The 15,301-nt window shown below is 47.2% G+C and overlaps 1 protein-coding gene across 3 annotated transcripts in view; it reads left to right on the top strand.

The window, feature by feature from the left end:
- Positions 1–15,301, top strand: part of drc7 (dynein regulatory complex subunit 7) — a 76,889-nt gene that overhangs the window by 30,808 nt on the left and 30,780 nt on the right. For all 3 annotated transcript variants that reach the window (XM_088359792.1, XM_088359783.1, XM_088359797.1), the window contains 2 exons: positions 4,114–4,242; positions 4,417–4,545. In XM_088359792.1, coding sequence (XP_088215918.1) covers positions 4,114–4,242; positions 4,417–4,545 — 258 coding nt within the window. The remainder of the gene's footprint in view (positions 1–4,113; positions 4,243–4,416; positions 4,546–15,301) is intronic.

Raw genomic sequence — 15,301 nt, 5'->3', positions numbered from 1 at the left:
CACTAGAGGGGCAACAACGAGATGGTCCCCAAAACAGGACTGGTTTTGCAGGTGGAGGCCATTTCAAGTTCTTCCCTCTTGGTCTTTTTTAACTGTTTTTCCACAAGTGTTGGCTTTAGCTAGAGTCATTATAACGACTGGGAGCATGAGGCGATTTCTTAACCCTCCTGAAGTTGCACAGATTGTCCAACTACTCCAGGATTGAACATCCATGCTTGCAAGAAGATTTGATATGTCTCCCAGTACAATCTCCAGAGCATGGAGGAGATTCCAGGAGACAGGCAGTTACTCTAGGAGAGCTGGGCAGGGCCGTAGACAGTCCTCATTCCATCAGCAGGACCGATATCTGCTGCTTTGTGCAAGGAGGAACAGGTTTAGCACTGCCTGAGCCCTACAGAATGACCTCCAGCAGGCTACTGTTGTGAATGTCTCTGCCCAAACAGTCAGAAACAGACTTCACGAGGGTGGCCTCAGGCCACAACGTCCTGTAGTGTGCCCTGTGCTCATTGCTCAGCACCGAGGAGCTTGATTGGCATTTGCCATAGAACACCAGAATTGGCAAGTCCGCCACTGGCACCCTGTGCTTTTCACAGATGAGACCAGGTTTACCCTGAGCACCTGTGATAGACGTGAAAGGGTCTGGAGAAGCCAAGGAGAGCGCTATGCTGCCTGCAACATCATTCAGCATGACAGGTGCGGTGGTGGGTCAGTGATGGTCTGGGGAGGCATTTCCATGGAGGGACGAACAGACCTCTACAGGCTACAGAACGGCAGTCTGACTGCCATTAGGTATCGGGATGAAATCCTTGCACCCATTGTCAGACCCTACGCTGGTGCAGTAGGTCCTGGGTTCCTCCTGATCCACAACAATGCCCGACCTATTGTGGCAAGAGTATGCAGACAGTATCTGGAGGATGAAGGAATTGACACAATTGAATGGCCCTCACGATCATCTGATCTAAACCCGATAGAACACCTCTGGGACATAATGTTTCGGTCCAGGTTGCTCCTCAGATTTTACAGGAGCTTACTGATGCCCTTAGACAGATCTGGGAGGACATCGCACAAGACACCATCCGTCATCTCATTAGGCGCATGCCGCGACGCTGTCAAGCATGCAGACAAGCTCGTGGGGGCCACACAAGATATTTAAAATAATTTTGAGTTGCAGAAATTGAATTTAGGCAAAATAGACAAGCCTGCCATATCAGTTTTTCATTTTGATTTTTGGGGTGTGTATATACTGAGCCCTCTGTAGGCTGAAAACTTTTATTTCCATCAAAAGATGTGGCATCCTTTTGTTCCTGAGACATTAAACTGTCCATATCACTATAGATATACCCCCCAAAAAAATTCACCATTGAAATCTGATGTGTTTTTAAAGTGTTCCTTTAATTTTTTTGAGCAGTGTATGTTGAACTATTACAAAATGGACAATACCGTATACAACCTTTGTTTTGAAAATAAATTTAGGGTTAGGGTTAATTAAAAATAAAAGACAGTGGAGTTGAGCAAGCAGCCAAATGTCAAAAACTGCCTTAGTAAGCCTTTAAGTTGAAGTAGTCCTTCGCAGCACGTGGTGGCATAGTGGTTATCTTGATTTACCATTTTAAGATTTAATCTTGCATTATCTCAGTTGTTACTGTTATCCTGGAATGTTGTTGTACTTTGTCCTAGGGGCCTGTAGTATGGTGGATTACAATTTGGACTCAAGGATGTATCTTTCTGGTGCCTTCCTTGTGAAAGATTACCAAGACAGCAGGAGTATGATTTGCTGCATCTTTATTCTTTCTTTACAAACAACTGTGCGCTCATGTTCCCTCCGTTTATTTATCTTTATTTATCCATTAATTATTTATCCAATACGAAAAGGGCGTAGCAGAGCAATTCACAAACAAAAATTGCAGTGCGGCTTGGCGGCCCTGTGCCAAGTGACCCACGGACCGGTACCAGTCCGCGGCCCGGTGATTGGGGACCACTGCTCTAGATTAGTATCTGGCACTAACTGTTTAGTGGATTCAATCTGGGCAGTGACTGCATCTACATTTGGTTCAACTATGCAGTAGCCATTGTCACTGTCTTGGCCCATGGGATAAAAATCACCAAGTTTTGTGTCACAGGCCACTTGAAAGTCTGAGGTAGTTGAATTCATGATTCTAACGTAAGTCAAGCCAACCTGAATTGAAGCCACAGTGCGAGTGGCCAACAAACACTGGGCAGACCCATCACACCAATAAACTGCCAACATCAGGCACGCCAAGGAATGATGTGACAATGATAGCATTGCAATTTAAAGGAGCTGTCAACAGGGGAACCACGGCCGGGTGATAGGTGGGTGAATAGGAACGGGCATCTCAGACAGGAGCCATGCATGGTGAGCATTGATATTTCCCTCTGCTGTGGGCACTAGTGTCTGGATGGTTCTAACTATGTTTGGGAATACTATCATTAGGAATATCACTATGGGGAGCACGATCCTGTCTGGGATGGCTCACATTAGCAACTTGTGGTTTCAGAGCACATACATTGTTGGAGAGTTGCTTTATGGCATCAAACAGTTCGGCAGAATTATCTACCTGGGTATTTTCATGTATGGTGGAAACATTGCCAGATAAGTAACATAGTGTAGCATAGCATAGCATAGCATAGCATAGCATAGCATAGCATAGCATAGCATAGCACTTAGGCCATAAGATTATGACCCCAAAAAGACTGAACAGAAAGGAAATAACTATATACTGACAACAATAATTAAAACAATTCTGCCTTCATTATAATGCAAATTTGCTATATAACTTGTCATTTTAGGTAATGTTAGGTCATTTTAGGTAATTTTCAATGCTTGCAGCATATCAAATTGCTTTCTACAAAACAAGGATTTTTTTCTCTGCAGATCCAATACATTTTCTACACAGAAGGGAGACTAATTTATGAATAACAAAAGCAAAAAATGAGCTCCATCTTACAAGAAATTGAAATCAACATTCTCCCAAGCACAAATAACTGGCCAGGTTTCATCTTGCATTATAGGCGTTGGCAATAATGGTATCGTGAAGAATGAATAGATCCACAATATCGTCATTCTACGTCACACTATTACTTAAATTCTCAGAGTAAAAAAGCAAACATAGCAAAAACATCTGTAACGAATCGGACGTGACACAGATTTTATTGTGAAGGGGAAAGGGATCAGTGGAGGGTTGGAGCGGCGAACGGGCGGGGCTGAGCTCGTCTGGCGTCGATGGCCGGATGGCAAACCAGGGGATGGAGTGCTCGACTGGGCTTCTCGCTGGCGTGGACGGACTGCAGATAGAAGGATTCTGAAGAGGATAACTGCTGACTGAAAAGGTCGGACAAGACAGACACATCAGGGACCGAATCACAAGGAATCGGGGAGTCAGGCTTACTGGGACCGGTGCGTCCATTTTTTAATACAGTGCATGCGCAGGTCCCCCCTCCCCGAGCTTCCGTTTTGTTTTTAGGAAACGCCTCCACACTCACATGCACGAGCGCCACATTTGAAATTGACTTCTCAAAGTTGTCAAAAACAGGCTTTCTTTTGCAAGAACTTTAACCATCACGACGTTCATCAGCCAATTTCACTCAGAAGTCAAGCAGGGAACGCTACAATAAAGCTAGAGTGTCCAAAATCTGCTAGGTTTTAATCACGTTACACGCATGCACAGTACTTGGCACATTGACATGAGCGAGCATGGATATCAACAAGGAAATAAAACACAAAACGTATTGATTTGACAAGTTAACTGACAAATGTTGCCACTGTTCACGCCGACAATGATTGCTTAAGGTTTTTCTAGTCCCACAGAGTGCATGGTTTACTTATATCAATATCTTGTAAGACGACATATTTAACAGTCTGTCAGTGGTATGTGGGGAGAAATTTGAGAAATAGTACAAAATAAAGTCTGGATAAGATCGTCTCCAATACCTTAAAGGAAAATTGAGTCTGTCATCCTGCAAAACATTGAAGTTATACTGTTAGTTGCTTTTTGGGTGCAGGCCTGTTTTGTTTTTATTTTCATGTGATAATGGTCAATCATGGCGTGCCACAGTGAAGTGCCATTATGTTGTAATATTTTGTGTTGTGTTCAGACTTGGAGACTCGTTGGCCAGGAGGCAAGAAGTTGACTCGCTACAAAAAAGCAGAATTGGAGAGGTTTGCACCCTACCTGCGAATGGATGGTCTAGTGACGCGACTGAACATCTACAAGGACATGGACTGTGAGCATACACGCAAAGTGCACATGTGATGATGATGCTATCATGTTTGTGTCTAATGCACGTGTGTGTGTGTGTGTGTGTGTGTGTGTGTGTGTGTGTGTGTGTGTGTGTGTGTGTGTGTGTGTGTGTGTGTGTGTGTGTGTGTGTGTGTGTGTGTGTGTGTGTGTGTTGCAGGTACAGAGGTGGTGACAGTGAAGGACTGGTACAAGGACAGAAACGACCACCTGAAGGAGCGAGTGTTAGATAAATTAACAGGCATCACCACTGAGCGCTTCACCCCGGGGCGACACTTTCACCTTTTGTGTAAGTTCTTACGTCTCACATGCACGCAGGCACAAACGCCCGCATGCACAAACACCCACATGCACACAGACAATGATGTCACATGACGATCATCATGTGATCTTTTACCACTGTGCGATTTCAAGCAGTGACAGACAAGTTTATTCATGTATTTTAGAGGCAAGGCACCCAATTATTACTACAGTAGCATTTTTATAATAATGGTAATTAAATTTCATTAAATAGTTGCCCTCTAGTCAAATAGTTGGGCATGACAGCAAACAAAACTAACAGTGGAGAACAGTATTCCGATGATTCGTTTTGAGCATCAGGTGGCCATTATTGTCAGCACTCTTGAGTGGTTTTCATCCTACTTAGCAGTCTGAATCTTTTGTGTTATCCTTGGTTGCTCTTTTCCCCACTGTTGTATGGTGGGTTCAAATTTGACCCCTGCTGTTTTTAAAGTATTTGCTGCCTTCGGTTGGGAATTGTTTGAATTTATACGATTTTGGTTCCGATTTTATTCGATTCCGCTTCCTAACAATTCTCAAACACGATTCTTAAAGAAAAAATGAGTTATTTTTTGACAAATTGTATGAACTTCTCTGTTAAATAAATTCATAAACGTTTTACGCTGTGAAGTGTTTGTGAACTGTTTGTAAACTTAAAGCTATTTTAACCAGTATTTTTATGTTTATATTTCTAATAGTATTTTTCACAATCTAAACAAGATCTTAGCAATGTCACAGGAACATGTTTAGATTTCCAATGATTTATAGATAGATATCCGATTTTACACGTAGTAGTGTCTGATGGCATCGTGCTGAATTGTAGAAGTATCTTTATTCCTTAGCATCACAGGTTCTGTTTTGTTTTGTTTTCAAACCAACTTAGAAGGGAATGCAGTGTTTCAGAGTAAGGCAAGGCAAAGCACGTTTATTTGTATAGCACATTTCAGCAACAAAGCTATTCAAAGAAAACATTTAAAGCATCAGGGCACAGTGAAAAAAACATTAAAAAAACAATTTATTTAAATTAAAATCAGTAAAGATCCAAATAAAACAGGAACAGAGTTACAGTGCAGTTTAAATTAAAATAAAATCAGCAATAGGCAGCAGCAAACAGAAAAGTCTTCAGCTCTGACTTAAAAACATAGAGAGTTGCAGCAGACCTGCATGTCTATGGGAGTTTGTTCCAGATATTTGGAGGATAGAAGCTGAACGCTGCTTCTCCCTGTTTACTTCTGACTCTGAGAACAGAGAGCAGACCTGTGCCAGACAATCTGAGAGGTCTGAATTGTTCATAAGGGATTAGCAGGTCAGAAATATACTTAGGCCCTAGACCAGGGGTGGGCAAACTTTATGACTTGCGGGCCGAATTGGGTTCTAAATTTTGACCAGGGGGGCCAAACCAGGGGCAGATGGATTTAGTGTTTGTGTGAAGCAATATAAACAACATGTAAAGGTCATTGCATAAAAGGTCTTGGTCTTTAGTAGGTAGTAAAGCATAGATATTCAAAAAAGCTTTTTGAAAACAAATGCATTTATGAACAGCATTAAAAAAATATTTCACCAAAAAACTGCTATCAGTGATTCTTATTAAATAGGACACTGTTATTATGAATAACAGTTTCCATCACTTCAGCACCTGCAGGTCAGATTTAAGAAAAATGTTCATCTTACGAGGTGAAATCACATCAAACGGCAAACATTCTGACCAAATACATCATCTTGAAGAGTCAGTGAAAGAATACATCTAAATAAAGTAATAGAGAAATCAAAACGGCAACACGGTGACAGATATCTGCAAATTAGAGCAGAGCTTTAACTCTCAAACACCTGGTGACAGAGGTGAGGAAACAGGAAACACTTCCTTAAAGTCGGCCTTAAGAACATTAAAAGTTAAGATTAGTCGCAAACAGGTGGTGCATCAATGTCCTTGATCATCCTGCATTGTTTGAAAATGAGAATGGTTGCTAGTTTCAATCCCTGCTATTTGTACAAAATATATTCAAAATGCATTTTTTTTACAACAAACTTGATAAACTCCCTTTCATTTTCAGTGAGAACAGTGTTGTTGGTGTCACTTTGTTTGCTTGTGCATCATAGTCTGGAATAAAATTTGTTGTGGCAATTCTTAGGATAGAGCCGAGGTGTTGGTCCGTTAACCTAGATCTGACGGGTTGATGTTGATCTTCGTCACATCGCATAGGTCGAGCGAAATTGTACACTCTTTTTTTTAAACACTCGGCACTCACTGTCCACCTTTCTTTTGCTTAAGCCACTCATTTTAATGGAAGGATTCCAGGGGAAGGTTTGTGGGTGGCTTTAGCGTAAAACTGTATCTGAAAGCTCAGCGCGCGAATTACGACAATGCTGACATCACAGCCCACAATTCGGCATTGATAAAAATAGAGCACGGAGTGCAGCGTGTCCGTACTACTGAGTACATCCACCGAGCTTTCTGACACGGCTTCCGGTAATAAATGCGCAGGCGGTTCCCCATCTACTGGGGAAACGCAGTCATTGCAGGGAAAATGACCCCAAAAAAAAGTTTAATAATACAATTTCTTCAGGGTTGGCAGGCCGGATTAAATGGCCCCGTGGGCCGGATGTGGCCCGTGGGCCATAGTTTGCCCATGTCTGCCCTAGACCAGCGGTGTCCAACCACCGGGCACCGGTCACTTGGTACCGAGCCGCCAAGCCGCACAGGGGGAAAAAAAAAAAAAAAATTATCGACGATCAATTAATTCAGGTCAAGACGCTCGTCCCGGTCACGTGACATGTTTCCCCAGTCGTGCCCGCAAAGCTAGCAAAAATGAGTAAGAATTTATTTTGAAAAATATAAAAAAATTGGCGATTCTCTCCCAATTACATCCATCGGTTCAGGTCAAGACGCTCGTCTCGGATTAAACGGCCCCGTGGGCTGGATGTGGCCCGTGGGCCATAGTTTGCCCATGTCTGCCCTAGACCAGCGGTCTCCAACCACCGGGCACCGGTCACTTGGTACCGAGCCGCCAAGCCGCACAGAAAAAAAACATAACATAAAAACATATTTCCCCAGTCGAGCCCGCAAAACTAGCAAAAATGAGTAAGAATTTATTTTGAAAAATATAAAAAAATTGGCGATTCTCTCCCAATTACATCCGTCGGTACAGGTCAAGACGCTCATCTCGGTCACGTGACATGTCACCTCAGTCGAGCCCGCAAAGCAAGTAAAAATGAGCAAGACAGATGTTTGGAAAGCTTCTTTGGAAAGGCGAAAAAGCCCAATGAGGAGACGGAAGAAGAAGAGATGACGACTTCTAAGCTGCATTTAAAAGAAAATTTCTGGAGTTGTACTTAAAATATGGATTCATCGCCACAGGTGACTCTGACGCGCCAAGCCCACTCTGCATAATATGTGGCGACAGGCTAGCTAACAAGGCAACGAAGCCTTCAAAACTGCTTCAGCAAATGGATACCAAGCATCCTGCATTTAAAGACAAACCTTAACCACTTCGGGTGTCATTGTCTCCGATTACGCCTAGATGCGACCTGCTCGTTTCTGAGAAACAAGCTCAGTGCTCCCATTAATTCAACGTAAGGGTGAGTTTTATTTTTATGTCTTTTATACTTGTTTTTATGCCAGTCGTATCATTTTATTTCATCGTATTTATATATTTATTATAAATGTATTATTTATTTATCTAAATACATTATTTATATATAGGCCAGTCCGCGAAAACAAAGACATAAGGCCTTTAATCCATGATATGTCCTTCAGGTGAGAGTAGGCTGATATTGTAATGGTTTTGATGTCCATCCATCCGTCCATCTTCTTCCGCTTATCCGGGGTCGGGTTGCGGGGGCAGCAGCTTTAGGAGGGACTCCCAGACTTCCCTCTCCCCAGCCACTTTATGCAGCTCATCCTGGGGGATCCTAAGGCATTCCCAGGCCAGCTGAGAGACATAGTCTCTCCAGTGCGTCCTGGGTCGTCCCCGGGGTCTCCTACCGGTGGGATATGCCCAAAACACCTTCCCAGGGAGGCGTCCAAGAGGCATCCTGATGAGATTCCCGAGCCACCTCATCTGGCTCCTCTCAACATGGAGGAGTAGCGACTCTACTCCGAGTCTCTCCCGGATGACTGAGCTTCTCACCCTGTCTCTAAGGGAGAGCCCGGACATCCTGCGGAGAAAACTCATTTCGGCTGCTTGTATCCGGGATTTCGTTCTTTCGGTCACGACCCATAGCTCATGACCGTAGGTGAGGGTAGGAGAGTAAATTGACCGGTAAATTGAGAGCTTTGCTTTTTGGCTCAGCTCTCTCTTTACCACGATGGACCGGTACAGAGTCCGCATTACTGCCGACGCTGCACTGATCCGCCTGTCGATCTCGCGCTCCATCCTCCCCTCACTCGTGAACAAGACCCCAAGATACTTGAACTCCTCCACTTGGGACAGGATCTCATCACCGATCCGGAGAGGGCATTCCACCCTTTTCCGACTGAGAACCATGGACTTGGATTTGGAGGTGCTGACCCTCATCCTGACCGCTTCACACTCGGCTGCGAACCGTTCCAGTGAGACCTGGAGATCATGGCCTGAAGAAGCCAACAGCACCACGTCGTCTGCAAAAAGCAGAGACGCTGAGGTCCCAAAACCGGATCCCCTCAATGCCTCGGCTGCGTCTAAAAATTCTGTCCATAAAAATAATGAATAGAATCGGTGACCAGCCTAAAAATTCTGTCCATAAAGATTATGAACAGAATCGGTGACAAGCCTTGGCAGAGTCCAACCCTCACTGGGAACGAATCCGACTTACTGCCGGAAATGCGGACCAAACTCTGGCATCTGTGATAAAGGGACCGAACCGCCCTTATCAGTTGGCTCAGCTCCCCGTACTCCCGAAGCACCCTCCACAGAATCTCCTGAAAGACACGGTCGAACGCCTTCTCCAAGTCCACAAAACACATGTGGACTGGTTGGACGAACTCCCATGCACCCTCGAGGATCTTGCCGAGGGTGTAGAGCTGGTCCACTGTTCCACGGCCAGGACGAAAGCCACACTGCTCCTTCTGAATCCGAGGTTCGACCTCCCGACGGACCCTCCTCTCCAGCATCCCTGAATAGATCTTACCAGGGAGGCTGAGGAATGTGATTCCCCTGTAATTGGAACACACCCTCCGGTCCCCCTTCTTAAAGAGGTGAACCACCACCCCAGTCTGCCAATCCAGAGGCACTATCCCCGATGTCCACGCAATGTGTAGAGGCGTGTCAGCCATGACAGCCCCACAACATCCAGAGCCTTTAAGAACTCCGGAAAGATCCCATCCACCTCCGGGGCCTTGCCACCGAAGAGTTTTTTAACTACCTCAGTGACTTCGACCCCAGAGATTGGAGAGTCCACCTCAGAGTCTCCAGGCCCTGCTTCCACAATGGAAGGCGTGTAAGTGGAATTTAGGAGGTCTTCGAAGTATGGGTGGGTTCGGGGATTGCCAACAGGCACCAGCGACCGTACGGCCACAGCTTCGGTCGGTCGCCTTAACAATGGAGGCGCGGAACATGGTCCACTCTGACTCAATGTCCCCCGCCTCCCCCAGGACGTGGGAAAAGCTCTGCCGGAGGTGGGAGTTGAAGCTCTTCCTGACAGGGGATTCTGCCAGACGTTCCCAGCAGACCCTCACAGAGCGTTTGGGTCTGCCAGGTCGGACTAGCATCTTCCCCCACCATCGGAGCCAACCCACCACCAGGTGGTGATCAGTTGACAGCTCCGCCCCTTTCTTTGCCCGAGTGTTCAAAACATGCGGCTGCAAATCCGATGACACGACTACAAAGTCGATCATCGAACTGCGGCCTAGTGTGTCCTGGTGCCAAGTACACCCATGGACACCCTTATGTTTGAACATGGTGTTCATTATAGAAAATCCGTGTCGAGCACAGAAGTCCAATAATAGAACACCACTCGGGTTCAGATTGGTGGGGGGGGGGGGGGGGGGGGCGTTCCTCCCAATCATGCCCTTCCAGGTCTCACTGTCATTGCCCACGTGAGTATTGAAGTCACCCAGTAGAACAATGTAGTCCCCAGAAGGAGCGCTCTCCAGCACTTCCTCCAGGGACCCCAAGAAGGGTGGGTACTCTGAGCTGCTGTTTGGTGCATACACACAAACAACAGTTAGGACCCGTCCCCCCACCCGAAGGCGGAGGGAGGCTACCCTCTCGTTCACCGTGGTGAACCCTAATGTGCAGGCGCCCAGCTGGGGGGCAATTATACCCACACCTGCTCGACGCCTCTCACCGTGGGCAACTCCAGAGTGAAAGAGAGTCCAGCCCCTCTCAAGAGGGCTAGTACCGGAACCCAAACTGTATGTGGAGGCTAGTCCGACTATATCTAGTCGGAACTTTTCTGCCTCACACACCAGTTTGGGCTCCTTTCCAGCCAGAGAGGTGACATTCGATGTCCCAAGAGCCAGCTTCTGCAGCCGGGGATCAGACCGCCAAGGTCCCTGCCTTTGGCCGCCGCGCAGCTCACAATGCACCCGACCCCTTTGGCCCCTCCCACAGGTGGTGAGCCAATGGAAAGGGGGACCCACGTTTCCTTTTCGGGCTGTGCCCGGCCAGGCCCCATGGGCGAAGGCCTGGCCACCAGACGCTCGCCTTTGAGCCCCACCTCCAGGCCTGGCTCCAGAGGGAGGCCCCGGTGACCCGTGTCCGGGCGAGGGAAATCTTAGTCCATATATGTTTTTCTTCATAAGGGGCTTTTTGAGCCGTGCTTTGTCTGGCCCCTCACCTCGGACCCTTTTGCCATGGGTGTTTACCAGGGGCATGAAGCCCCAGACAATATGGCTCCTAGGATCATTGGGACACGCAAACCCCTCCACCACGGTAAGGTGACAACTCACGGAGGGGTGGTTTTGATGTGACTGTTGATATCCAGGTCTGAGTCCATAACTACACCAAGATTTCTAGCTTGATTTGTGGGCTTTAACATCACTGATTGAAGCTGAGCGCTGACTTTTAATCGTTCCTCTTTGGCTCCAAAAACAATAACTTCAGTTTTATCGTTGTTTATGAATGTTCTGACACATCCAGTCATTGATTTGTTCAATGCATTTACTCAGTGTTTGTATGGGATTATAATCTCTTGGTGATATGGTGATATAAATTTGTGTGTCATCCGCATAATTATAGTAACATATTTTGTTTTCTTCCATAATATTAGCTAGTGGTAGCATGTAAATGTTAAATAGTAGAGGCTCCAAGATTAAATCTTAGGGGACCCCACAGGTTATGTTTGTGTATGTTCAGATGTGTAGTTACCTATAGCCACAAAGTAGTCTCTGTCCTTGAAGTAGTATTCAAACCATTTTAGTGCTATGCCAGAAAGTCCCACTCAGTTTTCCAGACACTCTGGTAATATATTGTGGTCAACTGTGTCAAATGCCGAGACTAAAATTTTGCTACTGTCTGTGTTTAAATGAATATCGTTGAAGACCTTCACGAGAGCCGTCTCAGTGCTGTGGTATGGTCAGAAACCTGACTGAAAGACAGCAAAACAGTTGTTTAGTGACATATAATTAATTAGTCAGCTGCTTAAATACAGCTTTTTTAATTATTTTGCTTAAGAATGGTAGGTATGATATGAGCCTGTAGTTATTCATCACTGAATCTAAATCAGTGGTTCTGAACCTGGGTTCGATCGAACCCCAGGGGTTCGGTGAGTCGGCGTCAGCAGAGCTGGTATGTCGTTGCCCCGCCCCCGCCCCGCCCCGCCCCCCCCCGTCCGCGGATGGCCGAATACACCGGTAGCAACACCTTTTAAAGGACACACAGGAATGGTCAGACAGACCAAAGTCAGTCACCTCAACCTTAGAAATGTTTAAACCTTTAGAGATAATTAAATCCAAAGTGTAATCTTTGATATGTGTTGGTTCTGTTACATGTTGAATTAATCCATGATTTTCAAGGACACAACACAGTTCTTTAGCGCTTCTGTCCTGAGCATTGTCCACATGAATATTAAAATCACCAACAATAATAACACAGTCAAATTCAATGTAAATTATAGACAGTAGTTCAGAAAAGTCATCAAAAAAGTTTGCACAGAATATAGGTGGCCTGTAGATATTCAGGAAAACTGCCCGGGAAGAGGAATTTAACTGAAGAGCAACATACCGTATTTGCCGGTGTATTGGTCGACCTTTTTCGATCCAAAATCGACCGAAAAAAATCGACCTCGACTTATACACCGAGTCATAAAATTTAACTTCGTATTCATCGCTTCAAATGTGATGGTAACCAAGGCCGTTTCTCATGCATCTCATTGTGCGTTGCACTTAGAAAATTTGAACCGGGCGGCGTGCGCGAGTGCGCGGCCCGCTGGAAGTCGAATGAGGCGCCGCGACCACCTCCGCGGTGCTTATAAACAGCCGATCCGCTCGGCGGGGGCTATTTTTGGCCACTTGGCTCGTGCGCACGGCCTCCCGGATGTGCCGGGCGGGTGCGCGAGCTCGCCGGCCGCTGGAAGTCGAATGAGGCGCCGCGACCACCTCCGCGGTGCTTATAAACAGCCGATCCGCTCGGCGGGGGCTATTTTCGGCCACTTGGCTCGTGCGCACGGCCTCCCGGATGTGCCGGGCGGGTGCGCGAGCTCGCCGGCCGCTGGAAGTCGAATGAGGCGCCGCGACCACCTCCGCGGTGCTTATAAACAGCCGATCCGCTCGGCGGGGGCTATTTTCGGCCACTTGGCTCGTGCGCACGGCCTCCCGGATGTGCCGGGCGGGTGCGCGAGCTCGCCGGCCGCTGGAAGTCGAATGAGGCGCCGCGACCACCTCCGCGGTGCTTATAAACAGCCGATCCGCTCGGCGGGGGCTATTTTCGGCCACTTGGCTCGTGCGCACGGCCTCCCGGATGTGCCGGGCGGGTGCGCGAGCTCGCCGGCCGCTGGAAGTCGAATGAGGCGCCGCGACCACCTCCGCGGTGCTTATAAACAGCCGATCCGCTCGGCGGGGGCTATTTTCGGCCACTTGGCTCGTGCGCACGGCCTCCCGGATGTGCCGGGTGGGTGCGCGAGCTCGCCGGCCGCTGGAAGTCGAATGAGGCGCCGCGACCACCTCCGCGGTGCTTATAAACAGCCGATCCGCTCGGCGGGGGCTATTTTCGGCCACTTGGCTCGTGCGCACGGCCTCCCGGATGTGCCGGGCGGGTGCGCGAGCTCGCCGGCCGCTGGAAGTCCAATGAGGCGCCGCGATCTCCTCCGCGGTGCTTATAAAGTGCCGATCCGCTCGGCTTGGAGCTATTTCCGGCCTCCCGTTGGTGCCGGGCGGCGTGCGCGAGCTCGCCGGCCGCGATCTCCTCCGCGGTGCTTATAAACAGCCGCATGCGCACGGCCTCCCGGAATTTGAACACATTTCGTCAATAAATTTCGCATATTGAATTTTGAAGTTTAGTATAATGCAACAATTGAGCTCGACTTATACAAAGGATATATCATAAAATCGTAAATTTCCGTCGAATTTTAGGGGGTCGACTTATACACCGAGTCGACCTGTACACCGGCAAATACGGTATTCAAATAAATGAAAATGACCATATACGGGTAAGATCTTTTTGCATTTGAGGGAGACATTAAACAGTATGGCAACTCCACCCCCTTTCTTTCCCACTCGAGTTTCACTCGTAAAACTGAAGTTTGGAGGGGTTGTAGGAGTTGGGGGAGACTCCTCGTGTTGGGGTGAGGATGATGACGTAGCCTCTTTCTGGGTCTGCTATCTTTCAGGGTTGGTCCTTATCTCAGGCGTTAGCAGGATTTGCACGTCTGCTGGTGTCTGACGCACAAAATAAAAAATGTTGGAGCTCAACAGCTGTACTCCTGACTTGTTAAGGCATAATCCATTTGCCTTAAAGAGGTGTATGCGTTCCCAAAAAATGTTGAAATTGTCAATAAAATTCACAGATTGAGCGGCACATGCATTTTTGAGCCATCGGTTGAGCATCCTCAACCTGCTGAATCTCTCATCTCCTTGTCGAAATATTGGTAGAGGTCCACTGTTAAATACCTTAGGATTCAGAGTTTTAACTTTGTTCAGCAGATCCACAAAGTCCTGTTTCAAAACCTCTGATTGTTGCTTCACAACATCAAGAGCTCCTGTGTGTATGATGCGAGATTTCACAGTCGGATGCTCAGCAGTGATCCTCAGAATTTTCTCTGCGATATCAGACACCATGTCCTTGGTAAAACAGAGAACTTTGGTGCTTTTCTTGCTGCAAAAGCGTTTTATCTCATTCACAGCTCCATCACCCACTATCAGAGCAGCACCTGCCGCGCTCGGGAATCATTTGGTGATCTAACCCCCCAATTCCAACCCTTAACGCTGAGTGCCAAGCAGGGAGGCAATGGGTCCCATTTTTATAGTCTTTGGTATGACCCGGCCGGGGTTCGAACCCACAACCTTCCAGTCTCAGGGCGGACACTCTACTACTAGGCCACTGAGCTGGATGATTTGGGTCATCGGTAAAGTGGTTTCATTTCCATATTGACCATTTACCTCCAAGTTCAATTCGACCCACTGAATTTTCATTTCCAGAACTGTTATTGTCTGAAAAAGTTTGCAGTGGTCATCATTGGAGAAGGGAGGCATCTTGCTGCTAATTAGCTTGGCTAAGGTTGGTAGTGCTGCTTCCCAGCTGCCATGCTGCGGATCGGCCGGCCGCACCCTGGAGTGGCTCGCGGCGAGCCGGCTCGCGCGCGCGGCGAGCTCACTCCAGGGTGCGGCCAGAGGAGCGGCCTGTCGTGCAGCA

The sequence above is a fragment of the Syngnathus floridae genome, chromosome 2 (assembly GCF_059516105.1).
Source record: "Syngnathus floridae isolate MCC-2025c chromosome 2, RoL_Sflo_1.0, whole genome shotgun sequence".
In the NCBI taxonomy this organism is placed as follows: Eukaryota; Metazoa; Chordata; class Actinopteri; order Syngnathiformes; family Syngnathidae; genus Syngnathus; species Syngnathus floridae.
This window is presented reverse-complemented; position numbering and strand designations above follow the sequence as displayed.